This window comes from Protomyctophum parallelum (genome assembly GCF_964188405.1).
Source record: "Protomyctophum parallelum genome assembly, chromosome: 6".
NCBI lineage: Eukaryota > Metazoa > Chordata > Actinopteri > Myctophiformes > Myctophidae > Protomyctophum > Protomyctophum parallelum.
The window spans coordinates 11031524-11055282 of record NC_139701.1 but is presented as its reverse complement, the minus strand read 5'-3'; the positions used below and the strand labels follow the sequence as shown (position 1 = coordinate 11055282).

General features: G+C 44.3%; 1 protein-coding gene across 2 annotated transcripts in view; it reads left to right on the top strand.

The window, feature by feature from the left end:
* The window catches only part of LOC310860644 (calreticulin-like), a 70376-nt gene extending 46739 nt beyond the window's left edge, over positions 1–23637 (top strand). Inside the window, exons 2-10 of one of the 2 annotated variants that reach the window (XM_083767707.1) lie at positions 18038–18197; positions 18693–18794; positions 19187–19390; positions 19515–19609; positions 19869–20078; positions 21369–21482; positions 22003–22146; positions 22305–22397; positions 22509–23637. In XM_083767707.1, coding sequence (XP_083623833.1) covers positions 18104–18197; positions 18693–18794; positions 19187–19390; positions 19515–19609; positions 19869–20078; positions 21369–21482; positions 22003–22146; positions 22305–22397; positions 22509–22751 — 1299 coding nt within the window. In that variant the 5' untranslated portion in view covers positions 18038–18103 and the 3' untranslated portion in view covers positions 22752–23637. Of the gene's footprint in view, positions 1–17970; positions 18198–18692; positions 18795–19186; positions 19391–19514; positions 19610–19868; positions 20079–21368; positions 21483–22002; positions 22147–22304; positions 22398–22508 lie in introns of those variants that run through there. The other variant, XM_083767706.1, reaches the window with a different exon arrangement.
* The last annotated feature ends 122 nt before the right edge of the window (positions 23638–23759 follow it).

Below are 23759 nucleotides of genomic sequence, written 5' to 3'. Positions count from 1 at the left end.
AGACGCCGTTGGAAGGCTCAACACAAGCCGATGCCCCTAGAGATCCATCCCAAAGCTTCCCTCAGGGAGTCCAGCAAGCCAGCTAGCCAGCAAGCCCGCCCAGTCAGCCAACGCAGCCAGCCAGCTCCGCCAGTCAGCCAGTGTAGAAAGTCAGGCTGCCAAGCCAGCGCACATCAGCCCTTGCAGTCAACCATTGTAGCCATACCAGCCTTGCTCAGTCAGCTCAGCCAGGCCTCTCTCGAGGCCTGGCTCTCTGTCTGCCTGGCCCGGTCTGCCCCGCCCTGCCTTGCAGCAACAGAACCAGCCTTGCTGGCAAGCCAGCCAGCTCAGAATACGAGCTCAGCAAGCCAGCGCAGCTGGCAAGCACGCAGTTAGTCTAAACCAGTTTCAGACTGGCAGGCCAAGGCAGACAGACAGGAAGACCGAGGCGCCTAGGCAGGCAGACAGGCCAGGAAGGCAACAAAGTGCAGGCAGGGGGACTGTCCGGCCTAAGGCTGCGCTGCAAGGGTTGGAGCCTGGCCAGCTCCTGCTGGTCTAGACTGAGTGGCTGTGGCTGCACAGTAAGGCTGCGGTAACCTAGTCTGGGCTTGCTGCTGCACTGGCTTGCTCAGCTCGCATTCTGAGCTGGCTGGCTTTCCAGAAAGGCTGGTTCTGTTGCTGCAAGGCAGGGCAGGGCAGACCGGGCCAGGCAGACAGAGACAGAGGCCTCAAGAGAGGCCTGGCTGAGCTGACTGAGCAAGGCTGGTATGGCTGCAATGGCTGACTGCAAGGGCTGATATGCTCTGGCTTGGCAGCCTGACTTTCTACACTGGCTGACTGGCGGAGCTGACTGGCTGCGTTGGCTGACTGGGCAGGCTTGCTGGCTAGCTGGCTTGCTGTGCTCCCTGAGGGAAGCTTTGGGATGGATCTCTAGGGGCATCGGCTAGTGTTGAGCCTTCCTATGGCGTCTACCTTGATCTCCGTCCTAAGAAAGAAAGACAGAAAAAGAAAGACACACAAACCCAACTATGCAGCTTCCACCTGAGGAACCGAGACGCGAGAAAAGAACTGAGCGTCACTTGGGATGGTCACAAACTCTCCAACCATACCCACCCCATGTATCTTGGAGTTACACTGGACAGGACACTCTTCTTCAAAAAAACACCTGGAGAACACAAAAGCCACGGTCAACACCCACAATAACATCCTGTGAAAACTAGTGAACTCCCAAGTGGGGCGCAGACCCACAAACAATCCGTGCAACTGCCATGGCCCTGTCTTTCTCTACAGCAGAGTATGCCTGCTCAAGCTGGAGCCGATCACGTCACACCAAATTGGTCGACACAGCCCTAAATGACACCTGTCGCATCATCACGGGATGGGTCAAGACAACACCTGTCCCGTCCGTGCCTTTATGCGCTAGCCGGCACCTCCCCCCGCACATCAGACGACTGTGTAACGCTCAAGATGAATGGAAAACACAGGAGATAGACAGTGAAGTCTGGAATGAAATGATAGAGAACACCTCACACACACAGTTTCCTTTCGTGGCCGTTTACATTCGAGGGTCGCCGGTCCTCTCGAACGGAACAGTTTAACGTCATGCCCAGGACGAAAAGATATAGAGAACACCATAATGACAAATAACAGCAGGAAGGCATGGGCCACAATCCACCGTCTTGGCAAAGACCACACCACCCATAATTCACAACGGTCACAGCAAACTCTGTTGCATCACAACTGGTGTAGGTATTGGATGGAGCCCGCACACCACAGGTATAAGAAAGACGTGATGCAGAGGAGGGAAATGGGTCGGTAGCTCTTCGGGGATAATGGGTCTTTGCCAGGTTTAGGGATTGCAACTACTCCAGCCTTTTTCCAAACAGAAGGGATGGTTTTCTGTGCTATGCATGTGTTCAGCATCCCCACAAGCCAGGTCCTTGCGATAGGTCCCAGGTGCTGTATCATTTCTGCCAGTATGCCATCAATCCCTGCTGCTTTTCCGGGTTTCAACTTTCCCATTGCAGTTTCACGTTCTTCTAAGTCGAAGGGTTTGGTTTGAGGGCTGGCTGATTGTGGTTGGTCTGATACCACTGTGCGATGGTATTCTATGTGGGTCGGTGGCGGTGTTGGTTACAACTGTTGGCCACCAGTTGTGACCAAGACCGCCACCGACCCACAGGAGAATACCATCGCACAGTGGTATCAGACCAACCACAATCAGCCAGCCCTCAAACCAAACCCTTCGACCTAGAAGAACTTGAAACTGCAATGGGAAAGTTGAAACCCGGAAAAGCAGCAGGGATTGATGACCTACTGGCAGAAATGTTACAGCACCTGGGACCCAACGCAAAGACCTGGCTTGTGGGGATGCTGAACACATGCATAGCACAGAAAACCATCCCTTCTGTCTGGGAAAAGGCCAAAGTGGTTGCAATCCCTAAACCTGGCAAAGACCCATTATCCACAAAGAGCTACCGACCCATTTCCCTCTGCATCACCTACAAGGCTATATGAGAAGCTGCTACTCCAACGCCTTGTTGCCACTCATAGATACCAAGCTGACTAAAGACCAAGCTGGTTTCCGTCCCAGCCGCTCCTGTGCTGGACAGAGCTCAACCTCACCCAACACATTGAGGATGGGTTTGAGGGGAAACAAATAACTGGAGCAGCATTCAGAGATCTCTCTGCTGCCTACGACACTGTCCAACACCGCACAATGGTCAGGAAAAGCCTCCTCAACAACAGGCGCTTCTATGTCCAGTTAAATGACCAGAGGAGTAAATGGAAAGCCCAAAAGAACGGCCTCCAACAAGGTAGCGTGCTCGCCCCCCTCCTTTTCAATATCTACACAAACGACCAGCCACTACCCAATGCCTAATGCCAGCGTTTCATCTACGCCGACAACCTCTGCATTACGACCCAACAAGCAGACTTCCAGAAGATTGAGTCTGTCCTTGAAAGTGCCCTCCAAGAAATGTCAAGCTACTACAATACAACCACCTGAAACCCAACCTATAGAGAACACCTCACACACACATAATTTCCTTTCGTGGCCGTTTACATTCGAGGGTCGCTGGTCCTCTCGAACGGAACAGTTTAACGTCATGCCCAGGACGAAAAGATATAGAGAACACCAACATGTCAAATAACAGCAGGAAGGCATGGGCCACAATCCACCGTCTTGGCAAAAACCACACCACCCATAATTCACAACGGTCACAGCAAACTCTGTTGCATCACAACTGGTGTAGGTATTGGATGGAGCCCACACACCACAGGTATAAGAAAGACGTTCTTTGTTGAAATACTGACAGCGTTTCGATCCATTTGATCTTCATCAGGTCATGTGTACACAAAACATACACTTTTATACTAAGGGAGTGCCCCCATTAAACAATCAAAATACCACATTTTGGTGCCCCTCCCATCACTGCAGGTGTGACACGTCAACCCTGAGTGAGTAGGTGGGGACCCAGACATATTGATGTAAATATAGTCTGTTCAGAAATTGTAGTGCCTCTCATAGAGCTTGTAGGTGATGCAGAGGAGGGAAATGGGTCGGTAGCTCTTCGGGGATAATGGGTCTTTGCCAGGTTTAGGGATTGCAACTACTCCAGCCTTTTTCCAAACAGAAGGGATGGTTTTCTGTGCTATGCATGTGTTCAGCATCCCCACAAGCCAGGTCCTTGCGATAGGTCCCAGGTGCTGTATCATTTCTGCCAGTATGCCATCAATCCCTGCTGCTTTTCCGGGTTTCAACTTTCCCATTGCAGTTTCACGTTCTTCTAAGTCGAAGGGTTTGGTTTGAGGGCTGGCTGATTGTGGTTGGTCTGATACCACTGTGCGATGGTATTCTATGTGGGTCGGTGGCGGTGTTGGTTACAACTGTTGGCCACCAGTTGTGACCAAGACCGCCACCGACCCACAGGAGAATACCATCGCACAGTGGTATCAGACCAACCACAATCAGCCAGCCCTCAAACCAAACCCTTCGACCTAGAAGAACTTGAAACTGCAATGGGAAAGTTGAAACCCGGAAAAGCAGCAGGGATTGATGACCTACTGGCAGAAATGTTACAGCACCTGGGACCCAACGCAAAGACCTGGCTTGTGGGGATGCTGAACACATGCATAGCACAGAAAACCATCCCTTCTGTCTGGGAAAAGGCCAACGTGGTTGCAATCCCTAAACCTGGCATAGACCCATTATCCACAAAGAGCTACCGACCCATTTCCCTCTGCATCACCTACAAGGCTATATGAGAAGCTGCTACTCCAACGCCTTGTTGCCACTCATAGATACCAAGCTGACTAAAGACCAAGCTGGTTTCCGTCCCAGCCGCTCCTGTGCTGGACAGAGCTCAACCTCACCCAACACATTGAGGATGGGTTTGAGGGGAAACAAATAACTGGAGCAGCATTCAGAGATCTCTCTGCTGCCTACGACACTGTCCAACACCGCACAATGGTCAGGAAAAGCCTCCTCAACAACAGGCGCTTCTATGTTCAGTTAAATGACCAGAGGAGTAAATGGAAAGCCCAAAAGAACGGCCTCCAACAAGGTAGCGTGCTCGCCCCCCTCCTTTTCAATATCTACACAAACGACCAGCCACTACCCAATGCCTAATGCCAGCGTTTCATCTACGCCGACAACCTCTGCATTACGACCCAACAAGCAGACTTCCAGAAGATTGAGTCTGTCCTTGAAAGTGCCCTCCAAGAAATGTCAAGCTACTACAATACAACCACCTGAAACCCAACCTATAGAGAACACCTCACACACACATAATTTCCTTTCGTGGCCGTTTACATTCGAGGGTCGCTGGTCCTCTCGAACGGAACAGTTTAACGTCATGCCCAGGACGAAAAGATATAGAGAACACCAACATGTCAAATAACAGCAGGAAGGCATGGGCCACAATCCACCGTCTTGGCAAAAACCACACCACCCATAATTCACAACGGTCACAGCAAACTCTGTTGCATCACAACTGGTGTAGGTATTGGATGGAGCCCGCACACCACAGGTATAAGAAAGACGTTCTTTGTTGAAATACTGACAGCGTTTCGATCCATTTGATCTTCATCAGGTCATGTGTACACAAAACATACACTTTTATACTAAGGGAGTGCCCCCATTAAACAATCAAAATACCACATTTTGGTGCCCCTCCCATCACTGCAGGTGTGACACGTCAACCCTGAGTGAGTAGGTGGGGACCCAGACATATTGATGTAAATATAGTCTGTTCAGAAATTGTAGTGCCTCTCATAGAGCTTGTAGGTGATGCAGAGGAGGGAAATGGGTCGGTAGCTCTTCGGGGATAATGGGTCTTTGCCAGGTTTAGGGATTGCAACTACTCCAGCCTTTTTCCAAACAGAAGGGATGGTTTTCTGTGCTATGCATGTGTTCAGCATCCCCACAAGCCAGGTCCTTGCGATAGGTCCCAGGTGCTGTATCATTTCTGCCAGTATGCCATCAATCCCTGCTGCTTTTCCGGGTTTCAACTTTCCCATTGCAGTTTCACGTTCTTCTAAGTCGAAGGGTTTGGTTTGAGGGCTGGCTGATTGTGGTTGGTCTGATACCACTGTGCGATGGTATTCTATGTGGGTCGGTGGCGGTGTTGGTTACAACTGTTGGCCACCAGTTGTGACCAAGACCGCCACCGACCCACAGGAGAATACCATCGCACAGTGGTATCAGACCAACCACAATCAGCCAGCCCTCAAACCAAACCCTTCGACCTAGAAGAACTTGAAACTGCAATGGGAAAGTTGAAACCCGGAAAAGCAGCAGGGATTGATGACCTACTGGCAGAAATGTTACAGCACCTGGGACCCAACGCAAAGACCTGGCTTGTGGGGATGCTGAACACATGCATAGCACAGAAAACCATCCCTTCTGTCTGGGAAAAGGCCAACGTGGTTGCAATCCCTAAACCTGGCATAGACCCATTATCCACAAAGAGCTACCGACCCATTTCCCTCTGCATCACCTACAAGGCTATATGAGAAGCTGCTACTCCAACGCCTTGTTGCCACTCATAGATACCAAGCTGACTAAAGACCAAGCTGGTTTCCGTCCCAGCCGCTCCTGTGCTGGACAGAGCTCAACCTCACCCAACACATTGAGGATGGGTTTGAGGGGAAACAAATAACTGGAGCAGCATTCAGAGATCTCTCTGCTGCCTACGACACTGTCCAACACCACACAATGGTCAGGAAAAGCCTCCTCAACAACAGGCGCTTCTATGTTCAGTTAAATGACCAGAGGAGTAAATGGAAAGCCCAAAAGAACGGCCTCCAACAAGGTAGCGTGCTCGCCCCCCTCCTTTTCAATATCTACACAAACGACCAGCCACTACCCAATGCCTAATGCCAGCGTTTCATCTACGCCGACAACCTCTGCATTACGACCCAACAAGCAGACTTCCAGAAGATTGAGTCTGTCCTTGAAAGTGCCCTCCAAGAAATGTCAAGCTACTACAATACAACCACCTGAAACCCAACCTATAGAGAACACCTCACACACACATAATTTCCTTTCGTGGCCGTTTACATTCGAGGGTCGCTGGTCCTCTCGAACGGAACAGTTTAACGTCATGCCCAGGACGAAAAGATATAGAGAACACCAACATGTCAAATAACAGCAGGAAGGCATGGGCCACAATCCACCGTCTTGGCAAAAACCACACCACCCATAATTCACAACGGTCACAGCAAACTCTGTTGCATCACAACTGGTGTAGGTATTGGATGGAGCCCGCACACCACAGGTATAAGAAAGACGTTCTTTGTTGAAATACTGACAGCGTTTCGATCCATTTGATCTTCATCAGGTCATGTGTACACAAAACATACACTTTTATACTAAGGGAGTGCCCCCATTAAACAATCAAAATACCACATTTTGGTGCCCCTCCCATCACTGCAGGTGTGACACGTCAACCCTGAGTGAGTAGGTGGGGACCCAGACATATTGATGTAAATATAGTCTGTTCAGAAATTGTAGTGCCTCTCATAGAGCTTGTAGGTGATGCAGAGGAGGGAAATGGGTCGGTAGCTCTTCAGGGATAATGGGTCTTTGCCAGGTTTAGGGATTGCAACTACTCCAGCCTTTTTCCAAACAGAAGGGATGGTTTTCTGTGCTATGCATGTGTTCAGCATCCCCACAAGCCAGGTCCTTGCGATAGGTCCCAGGTGCTGTATCATTTCTGCCAGTATGCCATCAATCCCTGCTGCTTTTCCGGGTTTCAACTTTCCCATTGCAGTTTCACGTTCTTCTAAGTCGAAGGGTTTGGTTTGAGGGCTGGCTGATTGTGGTTGGTCTGATACCACTGTGCGATGGTATTCTATGTGGGTCGGTGGCGGTGTTGGTTACAACTGTTGGCCACCAGTTGTGACCAAGACCGCCACCGACCCACAGGAGAATACCATCGCACAGTGGTATCAGACCAACCACAATCAGCCAGCCCTCAAACCAAACCCTTCGACCTAGAAGAACTTGAAACTGCAATGGGAAAGTTGAAACCCGGAAAAGCAGCAGGGATTGATGACCTACTGGCAGAAATGTTACAGCACCTGGGACCCAACGCAAAGACCTGGCTTGTGGGGATGCTGAACACATGCATAGCACAGAAAACCATCCCTTCTGTCTGGGAAAAGGCCAACGTGGTTGCAATCCCTAAACCTGGCATAGACCCATTATCCACAAAGAGCTACCGACCCATTTCCCTCTGCATCACCTACAAGGCTATATGAGAAGCTGCTACTCCAACGCCTTGTTGCCACTCATAGATACCAAGCTGACTAAAGACCAAGCTGGTTTCTGTCCCAGCCGCTCCTGTGCTGGACAGAGCTCAACCTCACCCAACACATTGAGGATGGGTTTGAGGGGAAACAAATAACTGGAGCAGCATTCAGAGATCTCTCTGCTGCCTACGACACTGTCCAACACCGCACAATGGTCAGGAAAAGCCTCCTCAACAACAGGCGCTTCTATGTTCAGTTAAATGACCAGAGGAGTAAATGGAAAGCCGAAAAGAACGGCCTCCCACAAGGTAGCGCGCTCGCCCCCCTCCTTTTCAATATCTAAACAAACGACCAGCCACTTGAAACCCAACCCATCAAAAACCCAACTATGCAGCTTCCACCTGAGGAACCGAGACGCAAAAAAAGAACTGAGCATCACAAACTCTCAAACCATACCCACCCCATGTAACTTGGAGTTACACTGGACAGTTTAACGTCATGCCCAGGACGAAAAGTTATAGAGAACACCAACATGACAAACCCTACACTTAAACCCTCTATATTTAATAAAAAACAATTCTGGACAGGAATCCTGTATTGCAGGGGTGCCCAAAAGGTACATCGTGATCTACCAGTAATCACAAAGGCTGTGCAGGTAGACCATATGGCATGCCCCTGTATATAATCTATCACTTGAATTAAGGTGACTTGACACCAGCTCAAATGTTGCACACAAACATCAGTAGCAAAAGTACAAAGTTATTGTGACAGTAATAATTGCTATAGTGTGTGTTCAGTAACAGGAATATTCCTGTCTCTCCAGCTCTTTAATAAATAGAAAAGGGTTTAATCAGGAGTTGTAGTAGCCACAGGATAATCTAAGCGGTGGATATTGCTCTTGTCTTCATGTCTTTATGTATGTAAATTGTCTTGTTGTTTGTGTCAAATGCGTGTATATGTGTTCTGCATATACTTGGCTGCTGTGTTGCAAGATAATGGGAGTTACTGATACTATGGGAGTGAATGGGAGTGAAAGGGAGGTACTGTTACTATGGGACTGATACTATGGGAGTGCATGGGAGTGGATGGGAGTGAATGGGAGGTATTGTTACTATGGGACTGATACTATTTGAGTGAATGGGAGTGAATGGGAGGTACTGTTACTATGGGACTGATACGATGAGAGTGAATGGGACTGAATGGGGTGTACTGTTACTATGTGACTGAATGGGAGTGAATAAAAGTGAATGGGAGTGAATGGGACTGAATGAGAGGTACCGTTACTATGGGACTGTGTTTAACAAAAAACTGGAGAGACCGGGAGACCTCTGTTACTGAACAAACACTATAGCAATGATTTTGTCACAATATAGAGCTATTTAACACTGTTACTGAACACACACTATAGCAATGATTACTGTCACACTATAGAGCTATTTAACACTGTTACTGAACACACACTATAGCAATGATTACTGTCACACTATAGAGCTATTTAACACTGTTACTGAACACACACTATAGCAATGATTACTGTCACACTATAGAGCTATTTAACACTGTTACTGAACACACACTATAGCAATGATTACTGTCACACTATAGAGCTATTTAACACTGTTACTGAACACACACTATAGCAATGATTACTGTCACACTATAGAGCTATTTAACACTGTTACTGAACACACACTCTATAGCAATGATTACTGTCACAATACAGAGCAATTTAATTTAGGTAACCAAATTGACCCCAATAGTAGATCTTTACACTCTCAATAGTTCAATTGTTGTTAAGCATCTGCTTAATTTCCAAAAAACTACACAATTAGAGAATGTAGAAGATTGCTACTTTTGATCCTTGGATTTTATAATGCTGATTGTAGCATAGCGATAGTGGTTAGTGACTGAGCTTTGTTAACATGAGTGCCCGGGATCGTTTCCCACCAATTTCAAAGAATGTTTGTTGCTTCGTGCCAATTTTCACAGAATGTTTGTCCTTTTACCTACCAGACAATACTCTTCTCACCTCTAGTCGATTATTTATTCAGCGTTTGAGCCACGGACCAACATTTGAGGCCATCTAGTCTCTCAGACCCATTTGAGCCACTGACCACCATTGTGAGAGTCTATTAATGTGAAATGGTGGTCCGTGGCTCAAACATGTTATCACCTTTTAAGTTACTTGTTGTGTTTAGATATGTAAATACTACTCTTTAAAGCCGTGTTTCGGTAGTCGAGTGGGTACTGTCGACGGTTAGTAAACATTGAGGCCGGGCATAGTTGTTTATAAACCTTCGACACTAAACATTCGGCTACTGAAACACTGTTTTACAGTTTCGTACAAACATCATATATAAACATCATAACAAGTAACTTCAAGTGATAGACGTTTGAACACACAAACAACAACAGCGTTAAGTATTAAATAACATTTATCACTTACTTGCTCCGAAGACCGATGGTGACGTGGCACTTCCAAACAAACACTGACCAAACCTACCTCCACGCGTCTCTTCCGTATTTGAGGGCGGCGGCACTTCCTTCCGGTGTGAGGCCACGCCCGCGAGATTTAACCGCGAATCATTGTAGTCATATTGTAGTCATATTGCCCCTACGTTACATCCGGGTCCCTTGGTCCCATCCGCTTCTAATGCAAAATAGCTACATATGAACGCGTGAATCTTTTTTTTTTTTTTACAATAACGTTATTTGTCAGAAAGGAAGCCATTGAGGGTTAAAATGGGTCTTAATGCTTCCAACTCATATAACTGTCACCAACAACACTTTTAATGATATTACATGAAGCAGACAGCCCTGTGATGAAACCTTTAGCATTACACTGTGGTTAATACGTTTTTATTCACAATGGAATGTTATTGTACTCTTAATATATCATGGTGTAGCACAGCACAGTAGATTCATATTTCAATCGATCTGGGATGTTAAAATTGTGCAAAACTCTGTTCAATGAATGGCCTCTTCTGCTACATTAAAATTACTAAACATTAAACGTTACTTATACCTGTTATTGAGACTCCTATAGAGCATGTTGACATGGATAGCTTGGTTAGTAGTATCTCTGTTAGTTAATGCAGTTTGATTGATTCAATTAATAGCCTATTTTATTAGACAAAAATGTAGAACAGTAGTGTCATAGAGTGGAAAATGCCATTTGGTTTAATGTCACAGAATGCAGTGCCACGTAGAGCAGCATGATAAATGGTTAACTTTATAGTGTGTTAAAAAATGGCAGATCTGCAAGTTCAGTGTCTTGAATGAGATGTGCTGTGAGTTTGCATATCTGCTATTGTCCAGCATAGGACCGTTGCACAGTGAAGTATAGACAAGGCTTTAGGATTTATAAGTCGTTTTTAGAATATAATAGAATATTCACTCCAGTGAATAGCATTTATCCATTTAGATAACTTTTTGATGTTATTTAATTACTTATTTTTACACAGAAACATAATGTGTGTCTTTACAATAACTGTAATGTAATAATAATACTAATAATGTAATGTAATAATTATTAATTAAATAACCTTATTTTATTCTGAAGGCAACCGGATGTCTTAAATTAGCTAGCTCTCAGACAGGAAGTTCTAAATTAGCTCAAAAGACGGAGCCGTGGTTCCCCCTCAACTCTATCTCTTTCCGCCCTGTGTGACCCCACATGAGGCATTCCACTAGCTGTGAACTAACACTGCCACCTATTGGCAGGTGGTGGAAACTATGGATGTAAACACCTATGTGACTTAAACAGGTATGATACACAGGTAAACACAATCCTTGTAGGTACTACATTCTCCCCTGCAAAATAAATGTTGTCCACAACAACAATCCACAACATGCATTCTCTGCAAAAGAGCTGCCAAATGATCTTAAGTCAGTGACTATGTGCATTCTAAAGCAATAAAGCAATATACATTCTGTTGTCATTTCCTTTTTTCAATTTCCATGTCCATGTCAAATTGTCAATCACAATCAACAATACTCAATTACAGTTTCAACCGTCAAATATTTTTATCACTAGGCAAGTATCACAGCCCTTCCCATTGCTTCAAAATAGTATCAAACCATTGCAATAACAGGTGAGTAACAAGTTATCTTTTGTTTCATCTCTTTTTTTCTTTCCTTTCTATTCACATCACAGTGCCACACTTTATTGTTCTCATTATTCCATATACAACTGTATGCAGAGATCAGTTCGAAAGGCTATGCGAGCCTCATATTAGTCCGTATGTCTGATTGCACTGTGCATGTAACAGTCTCTCCGAAGCCATGTAGGCTGTGTGTGCATGTGTAATAAGACAGTCCTTTGCCGGTCACACACCGTAAGTGGATTTCAATAATATCCAACAGGCACCGATATGGGGTGTATCATCTGAGGACCCCACCAGTATGGGACTGTCCAGGGTACTCCATATTGTCCACTGGCTAGCCTTGGTGCATCTACATACACTGGATTATTGTGCAGTTCTACAACACGGTGAGTAGGTTGACCTAACGTATCATAGGTCAGTGTCTCTTTGGGCCGACGCTCTCTTTGAGATCTCCGTTGTTGTGTTTCAGGCTGAGCTGGTTCCTGGTTACAGCTGTCACCTTCCAGTTCTACTGTCCCTGTCAGCCGTTGCATTTCAGGCTGAGCTGGTCCCTGATTACTGCTGTCGTCTTCCAGTTCCGCAAGACATTAACATATTGCGGTGGAGTATTCTGCTTCTCCCTGGCCCACACTCTGGTTTCACTTCATACACCGGACTGTCCTCTCCTTTCCTGGAGACTACAACATGTATTTGCTCTTCCCAATGGGAGCGTAATTTCCCAGGTCCTCCCCGCTCAGACATGTTTCTTACAAGAACCCTGTCTCCTGCTGTAAGGACTGATCTCTGTCTCCTTTGATCATAGTACCTTTTTCCTCTGGCTGTAGTGTTTGTGATTGTCCTAGATGCAATATCATATGCTTCCTTCATTTGCTGCTGCCATTTCTGTGCATATTCTTGATATGACTTCCCTTCCTCTTCTTCACTTAGCCCAAAGATTAGGTCAATCGGCAAACGGGGCTTTCTCCCAAACAGTAAGTAAAAAGGTGAATAACCTGTGGCCTCACTCGTTGTGCAGTTATAAGCATGGATTACTTTATTCAGATACTCACTCCAGTTGGGCTTTTTGTCTTCGTCCAAGGTCCTCAGCATGGACAACAAGGTGCGATTCATTCTCTCGGTAGGATTTCCTTGTGGGTGGTAGGGGGTCGTTTTTGAATTAGTCATTCCTGTATATTTCTGTAGTCTTTTGAACAGCTGGTTCTCAAATTCTCGACCCTGATTGTGGTGGATTTTCGTGGGAAAATTGAATTTCAGGGAAAAGTCTTTAAAGATTTTGTCTGCAGCCGTCTTGCCTGATTTGTTTCTGGTTGCATATGCCTGTGCAAATTTGGTGAAATTGTCAATGATCACTAAAATATACTCATACCCATTACCCTCCCCTGCTTTTTTCAAGATGAAGATAATCTATAGATACCATTTCAAATGGTGCGGTAGCATGTATGTGACCCATGGGAGCTCTGCTTTGAACAGTAGGTTTTTTTTGTTTAATGCACTTACATACTTTGGTTACAAAATACTCAATATCCCTCTGCATTCCGGGCCAATAAAACCTATCTCTGGCCAAGTTCACAACCCGCTATGAACCCAAATGGCCCATCTCAGCATGTAACTGTTGGTAAACTAAATCCTTGTACTTTTCTGGAAGCACCACTTGAGTACGGGACACAGTTTTACGGATCAGTAGGCCTTCTTTTGAGACAAGTAGCTTATTCCATTCACGTAGCAGGCATTTCATTTTGGTTGATTCTTTACTCAGTGTTTGTCGGTCTGGTTTTTCCAATTTATTTTTCATGTGCAGTACTGTAGATATGACTGGGTCCTGAAGCTGAGCTTGTAACAGTTCCTGCCGTGTCACTCGTATCCCTGACTGTTCCTGTGTAGTTATGATCTCTTGAATAGCTGGATTACAAGTAATGGCTGAGATCCAGTTCACATCCTCTTGTGTCGTGACTGCGGTTATGACTGCAGCTAACACTTGAGCACTGTTCCACACACTCACCCATGTAGTCCTCCATGTTTCGGGGTGTGCGAGACAGGAAGTCTGCATCAATGTTCACCCTTCCAGGGCGATATTTCAAGGTTATATTATAGTCTGCCAGTTCAGATACCCACCGGTGCCCACTTGCATTTAATTTAGCTGATGTCAGGACATAAGTGAGGGGATTGTTGTCACTGTAAATTGTCACTGCTGGGGCATAAAATGGGTAGTCTCTAAATCTGTCTGTAACTGCCCACTTCAAAGCTAAGAACTCAAGCTTTCCTGAATGTAACCTGTAGTTCTTTTCAGCAGGTGTGAGCGTACGTGAATTGTCTGTTGTTCTGTTGTCAGGTGGTCCAGTTTCACTGGTGGGTCAATACCTGTGCATTGGGCTTGATTTTCATCAGTGGGCAGTTCAGGTGCAGGAATCAGCAGGGGATTTTCCTCTGGGTGGACTGGATAATGGTCTGTCACTCTTTGTACACTGCCTATGACAGTTTTACTGGGTAGGGAGATATCATGTTTAGCACTGTTTCTCACATAAATATTTACTCTGCGTGCTGAACGTGGGACATGCACAAACTGACAGTTTACTTTCAACCCTTCGTCCCATGACAGCCTTTCATCTGGCTCAAATAACATTTCAGTGGGCACTGTGAAGTATTTTGTGACAGCGCAGCTGATCCGCTTTAACTGTCCACTCGGGACAACCGTGGTATTCCATCCAGTCTTCACAAGGAAAGTATCACTTTCATCAGCTGTATTTTGGATTAGGTTTAGTAATGTCTCTGCCTTGCCTGCCCCCATCCTCAATGCATTCCTCAGCATGGCCACATTGTCTCCATGGGACTGGGTGCCATTATCATTGTTGAATATTTCCTCAATCGCATTGAAACCAATGATGGGCCTCTCCACCAAGGCTTTGCTCACTAGCATGGGTACCAGTAGTTCAGTTGACCCTGCTGTTTTGGTCTTTGGATCAAACAAGCTGAGTTTAACCTCAACCCACCCTTGGAATGGTATTTCTGAGCCATTTGCGGCTCTCAAATTAAGTAGTTCATCTGCACTTAGCAGTTCACTGATTGGCTTCACCCCGACATCAGGTAAGTTTGTTTGTTTCCATTCCTCACTCATTATGGACACTTGTGCTCCTGTATCCCACAGCGCTTGAGTTTTCATTTTATTCATTGAACACCACACAAGGCACTTGTGTGCAACATTTCTTCGCTTGGTGAAGGGATTGAACGACATGGGAGCTGTCTTGTTTGGATTTCTCTCAGGTTTTCCTGTTGATGAAATTTGCTGCACTACTGTATTTATCTGGGACATTGGTTTTGTTAAGGTTATGGCCCGCCCCTCAGTCACAACCTCCGCCCGTTTCCCGACCCTCTCTGTGCATTCCCTACTCTACATCCCAAGGCAAAATGGGTGTCACTGATGGATATTTTCTTTGGTATTTGTTCACATCTTATTACTATTTTAAAAATGACCTTGTATTGGGTGTACAGGACTGCCCTGTCACCCAGTGATGTTATATCCATATTTGCATGATATTAATCCTATTATCAGCTCTCATCCACTCCAGATGGAAAAATGTGACGCATGACCTGACAAACAACTTTGCTCTAAAGATGAGGATATAAACCCCCTCTCACCCCCTGAGATAAAGAGTCAAACAACAGAAATCCTAATCACGGACGTGATTAAGTCAAAAAGAGGATTCAGACCATCGGACGCTCATGACACTGTACTCTGATTACCACCTATCGACCTATTGCAATGTGACAACTGAATTCTGTATCTATGATATGATTGCCAGTATAAATGTATGTGCAAAATGATGTAACGGGGTTCTGAACACTTACAGTACGGAGAATTCTCTCTCCTACTGGCTTGACATTTCTTGTAACCACATTTTGAACCGAAGACTTTACTAAAGATCTGATTGCTTTACACGGTTTCCTGTGTCAACTTCTTTCAGAGTCTCTTCCTCTCTGCTTTTCCCAGAGAGAAATACTTTTGGTTGAATACTTTTGGGTGTCTTGGTTGATGGAGGTTTCTCACTAATCCAGGAAGAATAGTTAAAGTGGAGTTACCATTTTAACCCTAACAGTCACTGCCACACTTGAAACAATGATTGCAATTGGGCACGTTCTACAACACGGTGAGTAGGTTGACCTAACGTATCATAGGTCAGTGTCTCTTTGGGCCGACGCTCTCTTTGAGATCTCCGTTGTTGTGTTTCAGGCTGAGCTGGTTCCTGGTTACAGCTGTCACCTTCCAGTTCTACTGTCCCTGTCAGCCGTTGCATTTCAGGCTGAGCTGGTCCCTGATTACTGCTGTCGTCTTCCAGTTCCGCTGTCCCTGTCTCCGTTGCCCTTTCCTCTTCCACGGGCTCCTGCACCAGATTCTCCATTGTGAATGTGAACTCCTCCACCCCAGGATTGAGTGAGAATTGTGTTCTTTAGTTAAAAAATAAAAAATAAAATAAAAAAGAAGAGAAAAAAAAAACAATTATACTTACGCGGCCAGTGTGGCTTGTTTATTATTATTATTATTATTATTATTTTCTCTTGTTGTTTATACTTTGGGAATATTATTATTATTTTTTCTATATTGTACTTCTGTTAATTCTTTGACTTGTTATGTTCAGAATAAAGTTTTTCATTCATTCTAGTTTCAGGAGTGACAACAGGTTGTCTGTGCTGAGAGTGTCTGAGCCTGTTTGCCCAATGGCTTTCCTCCTCCTCAGAGCTCTCAGAGTCCTCGGATATCTCTCTCGTTTCCAACTGTTTGCGACAGCTTCTCTGTTGAACCTGCGATTATTTTCTTACAGAAACAGGCACTGATTCCTCTAGTGGCAGAGCATTGCAAGACATTAACATATTGCGGTGGAGTATTCTGCTTCTCCCTGGCCCACGCTCTGGTTTCACTTCATACACCGGACTGTCCTCTCCTTTCCTGGAGACTACAACATGTATTTGCTCTTCCCAATGGGAGCGTAATTTCCCAGCTGCCATTTCTGTGCATATTCTTGATATGACTTCCCTTCCTCTTCTTCACTTAGCCCAAAGATTAGGTCAATCGGCAAACGGGGCTTTCTCCCAAACAGTAAGTAAAAAGGTGAATAACCTGTGGCCATACTCTCCCCCCATGCCTTCGGCCTGGTGGAGACAATAATAGTCACCATACAAAGAACAAGAATAGCAAAGTATAACAACACAACAAAAAGCTGCACAGTTTGGAACCTCTACGCTAAATAATAAATATAGACTTTGTATAGGTTCCAAGAATCCAATCTGAGCTAAAGTGGACACACTGGACACTAATAAAATGCAAGGTATGGGCGTTCGTTATATTAATTAGATTACGTGGCTAACTTGCATCATGATTCAATGTCTTGTATCCGTATTCCGTACGTGGTAACAATAATACAAATATTTTTTAAATGCCGTGACCCGGATTCGAACCGGCGGCCATAACACAGGATACTCGACGTGCACCGAGGCTACTCGACGTGCCACCTAACTGCTGGGAACCTGCTGGCGACCAACATGGAACTGCACTGTTTCCTCGTACCAATGAACTTTGTACATGTTTGTCACTGACTGTCCATCAGTGACAAGCCTGACAAACATCATGCAAACTCACAGCACATCTCATTCAAGACACTGAACTTGCAGATCTGCCATTTTTGCCATCCAAATGCATTATATGGTTAAATGGGCCCTAAGTTAAAGTGACCTTCTGGGCACAGGTCTCCACCAGGAGGATAGGAGAGTGTGTGAGTAATTTAACATTTAATTATTATACATTTAATATACCCTCTTTGTTTAAAAGTGTTTTTTTTTTTTCATTTTAATGTTTTCACAGAATCAAATGTTTTACTCATCAGGATCCTGAATGGCTTGATTCTATAGGCTTAACTAATTGATATAAATATTTTTGTAAATCTCAATGGGAAAAATGAATGGCCGATTACTTTTTCAGAAGCTGACCTCAGCTCACACAGCAGAATGAGCAGATGTGTTTTGTCGCCGCGGGACGGTTCCGCCCACCTCCGATCTGCACTCGATGTAAGCCGAGCGGTTCCGAACAGTAACTCGTGGTCTCATCTCATTGGCGAGGCTCTCGTCCAATGAGCCGCGGCCATCTGTGCAGCAGCACTAGAGAGAGAGGAAAGAATTCTCCACATTATACATACGTTTGGTTTCGGGGATAAAAACCAGATTTCAGAAGAAATCTGTTCACTTAACCCGAACAGTTATCCGGAGAAGGTCCGAGCATGAAGGTCGGAGTGGCAATCCTCGCGGTCTTTGCATCGATAGCTGTCACTATTGAAGCCGCTGAATTCTTCAAGGAACAATTTCTGGATGGAGGTGCAGTATTCATTAAAATGTTGTCCTGGTTGGGATAATTACTTGGTGAAAAGTATGGTTGCTTGCTTTGGTTTCTCTCTCATTTGATTAGTACTACTTGTCATTTATATTTACAATTTCAACTGAAGAGGAATTGAAATACAATATTGAGTTGTTATAACGGACTGTAATGCATTGTATTAGTATATGGTATGTATCAGGCCACGTATAGCTAAGCTCAAATAGCCTACTGTTGGAAATGAAAGGGAGAACAGGAGTCAAGCCCTGTCACTTAACTGTATCTACCGTATGTTAACTTAAAATAGTTTTGATCCTAACCTTTCAGGTTTGAATGGGATTATATCATACATTTTTTTATAGTTACACTTTTTATAGTTTATAGTTACATAACACATTACAAAGTAATAACATAGCATTAGCTCCTGTTTGAAGTGGTTTTGTAGGCCGTATTTAAATATTTCTATAGCTGACATGAAAATGAATCCCCTGTTTCAGATGCATGGAGTAGTCGGTGGGCCGTGTCCAAGCACAAGACAGACTATGGCGAGTGGAAACTAACTGCTGGAAAATTCTATGGGGATGCTGAGGCTGATAAAGGTAGCCTACTTAATTAGGTCTCACATTTTATACTGAACTCTGCCCTTATGGTCATGTTAATAATTAATTTACACTCACACTCAATATAAATCTTTTCTATTTTGTGTGGTTTTGTTGTACCAATACATTAGTACCCAGTTGACTTGATTTGCATATTGACAAATAAATACCTGCTTGTAGCTTGGCAATGCAAATACAGGTAATGGAACACTTGTGTGTGGCTAGTGCTTACGTTTTTAAGTTAAGTTTTTTTTTTTTTTTAAGTTAGCCATTTAAAAAAGCATAATAACAAGAAACTACACCACGACACATTCACACAATGCATGTAAAAGCCCTGAAGAGTTTTGGATTAGAGATTCCACTTCTAAATTGTCTAAATTCTCCTTATACAGGTCTTCAAACCAGTCAGGATGCTCGTTTTTACGCGATGTCTGCACGGTTTGAGCCCTTCAGCAACGAGGGTAAGACCCTTGTCATCCAGTTTACTGTTAAGCACGAGCAGAAGATCGACTGCGGAGGTGGTTACGTCAAAATCTTCCCCTCTGACCTTGACCAGGCGGAAATGAATGGAGAATCACAATATTACATCATGTTTGGTGAGTGAATGGGGAGAATAATTGTTTGAAGGACACTCATTATGATTTTACATTGAATTGCTGTCCTTCGTAGTGACTACTGCACTTTTATGAATAAAAAACCCCATTTAATCCGTTTCAACAGGCCCTGACATCTGTGGCTACAGCACCAAGAAGGTTCATGTGATCTTCAACTACAAAGGACAGAACTACCTCATCAATAAGGATATCAAATGCAAGGTAGTGATTGCATAAAGCTTGTGATACTTCAATTCGTAATCTTTACTTTGTCACCTTCAGCTGTGTCAATTTAAAAGACAATACCAGTGTTGTTGCAAGTTTAATTGACTTCAAGTCATATATTTACATTAACTTTACACTCATTTTCAAAGCGTACTGTAGTTTAATATACTGTATGCAACTATGCATGACTTGTAGCTAAACAAGTGCACAGTCCTTGAATCTCGTTCTCCCTGTTCTCCCTGTTCTTTATCTCCAGGATGACGAGATGACCCACCTGTACACGCTGATCCTGAACCCAGACCAGACGTATGAGGTGAAGATAGACAATGAGAAGGTGGAGTCGGGGAGCATGGAGGAGGACTGGGACATGCTGCCTCCTAAGAAGATCAAGGACCCAGAGGCCAAGAAGCCCAGCGACTGGGACGAGAGGAGCAAGATTGACGACCCTTCAGACACCAAGCCTGAGGTACCATATAGCAGTACCTTTAGGCTGTGCACACTGATAGTAATACGTACATTTATGTAGTACCGGGTACATATCGTTGCTGTCGGGTGGAAACGTGTGTGTGTGTGTGTGTGTGTGTGTGTGTGTGTGTGTGTGTGTGTGTGTGTGTGTGTCGCGTGTGGTCACAAAATGTAGTGCTTTTGCTGAAGTGACAGTCTTCCCTCGCCAAATTTAACTCGCAGAATTGACAGAGTCAACCAATCTCATCATGTCCAATTGTCCATTATACATTTTCGATGTGACAATTGTGTCACAAAGAACTGTACCAGGCATCATGCAAGTAATGGGAATACTTAGGGCTCCATTTTCGTCACCGCTAAACCCCTTATCACTAAACTTCTTGGAGCCCTTAATGCCCCAACAGCAAAACATTTCATATAATTTCATTTTATATTAACTTATTTTTCCTTAACTCTCAGTCACTCTCAAAACCCAATTCAATCACAATCAATCATACGTATGTATGTAATAAACCTGGCGAACACCTCTGCTAATCTGCCATTATACCATGCAATACAGCGACTCAAAGCAATGACAGACCACTCACTAGCTGTCACACATGCAGTATATAGGTCATTTGTTTTTCATAGTTTGTTGCACACAACTGAAGCAACTTGCACAACCTATCCAAATTATTACGCACAGTGCGCAGCCCCGTTAAGGCTTCTAAACTGATTCATCTAGTAATTTGTCAGTAGTAAAAATTAAATATTGCTAATATACCGTAGACTAGGTTTAATGCATGTCTGTGAAACCAAAGTAGTAGTTCTCAGTTCAAATATCTCCAGCCTAAATACATGAAAGCATTGTAGGTTTCTATTGTGTCTTTTGTAGGTGCTCAGGTTCTATGTATGGGCAAAGGCAAGCCTGCTTTACATAATAGCTAAAAATGTGGAGTAGGCAGGACGGTAGGTGTCCGGTTTCCCTTTCCTGGAGCCATTTTGTGTGACGAATGGCAGCCCCGAATGGCATATTGAAGGATCATTGAAATTGTAATTTTTGACAGAGATTTTCCTGTTCAGCTTTACCATACCCTTTTTTCACTGGATTATACTTTCTATAAGGGTCCTTTTAGTACAATTTTTAAATAAAACCAGCTTGTCATTTCAGTGTGTTTGTGTTTGGTGGCCTATACAAAGTTGGAGGTGCACGTTTCCTGATCTCCCAGACATTCTTTGTCTTGTACTGAATCTAATTAAATTAGTATTTAATGTGATTGATGATACAACTGATGTGTCTGTATTCTGACAGGACTGGGACAAGGCAGAGACCATACCTGACCCTGACGCCAAGAAGCCTGAGGACTGGGATGAGGACATGGATGGAGAGTGGGAACCTCCCATGATCACCAACCCAGAATACCAGGTACAGTCAGTGGGCGTGGGATTTCTCACAGTTTATTAAATATTAATGTAAGCTAAGGGCCGATTCATACTCCTATTTTACCGCTGTAGTGCCGAAATGATTTCGGCTCGTCAGAAATTTTCAGTAGCACCGAAGAGCCGACTTTAGCACGGTACCCGCCCCCCCCCCAACCTCAAATGACGTCACATTGTAGGCTCTACAGAGCCGAGCCGACTTTTATTCGGCTCTAAAATAAGAGTATGAATCGCGCCTTATTCTTTGCCATTCTTTAACCACTTAAACCTTATATACTACAAGCCTTGTGGAGCTCCTATTTTCTTCTGAATGTTCGCCTATTACGACCTTCGCAGAATGTGGTTAAAATGCGTTACCAGCACTTAATACATTTACAATGTAAGCCACACAATTATATCTCTATTGGTCATTCAGCTCTGGATTCATAATGGTGAGTAAACGGGAGCTATCACTACTACCAGCATTGACGCATCCCTATTAACACCATATCCTTGTCTCCTTTCAGGGCGAGTGGAAACCCATGCAGATAGACAACCCTGCTTACAAGGGAGCCTGGGTCCACCCTGAGATCGACAACCCAGAGTACTCTGCTGACGCCGCCATGTACAAGTTTGACAACATTGGAGTTCTGGGCTTGGACCTGTGGCAGGTACAGAGGAACATTCCTAGACCTGAATTGTTATAATTGCATTATATGGCCATAACTTGTAGGATAACTGTTGTCTTATGTTAATGTACGATTAATCTACGGTTACAGATGATTAAAACTCATGAGTAAGATTGTATCATGCGTATTGCTCTGTCCAGGTGAAGTCTGGAACCATCTTTGACAACTTCCTCATCACTGACGATGTCAAAGAAGCAGAGGAGGTTGGGAAGCAGACTTGGGGAGTTACCAAGGTAGCTAAAAGAACAAATATGTTTGAAGAGACCACTCCTCGGCCTCAGCTTTTAGAAAGTGGTAACATGGTGTATTGTACGAGTAAAACTTTCTCTCTTATTTTTCACCAGGGACCAGAGAAGAAGATGAAAGAGGAGCAGGAGGATATAGACAGGAGAGTGAGGGAAGAGGAGGAGAAGAGCAAGAAAGAGACGGACGGTGGTGATGGTGCTGATGAAGAAGAGGAGGAGGAGGAGGACGACGGCGAGGAGGACGAAGAGGAGGAGGAAGAGGAGGAGACCGAAGAATATGCTCCAACAGATAAAGAGGCCCAGGAGCTTGCACAGAAACTTGCACAGAAAATTGAGTTGTAGAGGACAGGATCTAAGTTCTCTCTGGTTGGCTCAGGAGGGAATGCTGTGCATGTCTCGTCCTAGTTAAAAACAAACAAACAGAAGGAAAAAAAAAAAAACCTATGGACTTTGGCCTTCCATATGGCAACCTTTTATTCAGGTGTGGGGAAGAAGGGGTGGAGGGGGCAGGTCTGTTTTTTATTGTTTTGTTCTAATTTGCTCTTGTTCGCTCTTTTTGTTTTAGATTCTTAAGAGAAGGGTTTACATTTGTCTTTGTGTCTGTGTCCACCTCAGAAATAATAATTTTATAATTTTGTGTGTGTGAGTGTGAGAGTGTGCTGCTTGTTTTTTCACCGTTGATTTTGTGTGTGAGAGAGAGAGAGAGAGTGCTGCTTGTTTTTTCACCTTGTTTTTGTGTTCAATCAAACCTTCAGCTGTGACATGTACATCTATGACCCTCGATTTTAAAGATGCCCTTCTGTTCTGTCACCTCTGCCCAAATGCCCAGCTTGGTCATTGTCGCCTCATAACTCATATTGTCTGTTTGGGGATGGACAGTTGATCAAGAGAAAACTATTTGTTTATTCTTGCACTTTTTTATCCCCCTACATGACTTTTCTTTCTTTCTTTTTTTTTCCAGTTATATGCAGTACCGTTCCTTTCATAATTTATTCAGTCTTTTGCTTAAAAAAAAAGATTTGTGTCCCAAAGGTCTCCAAGTTGTTGACATTATGCTCTCATTGTGTGTGAGTGTGTAAGAGAGAAAGTTTGTAAGAGAGACTGTATCAGACAAACTGTGATTCACAATCTTCAATTGCTGTGGTTGGTCTAAAATCATTGACCTTATCCCATGGCACACACTGTTTGAGTTACTTTAAATAAATAAAATGAAGCTTTTCTCTCAGTATAGACTGGTATGTGGCTGTTTTCAGGACCATGGAAAGTTGAGGGAACTGGATATTTGTGGTTTTTAATTTCAGTGGGACAATGACTACTTTTGGGGTTAAATATTGCAATGGGCTCAAATTC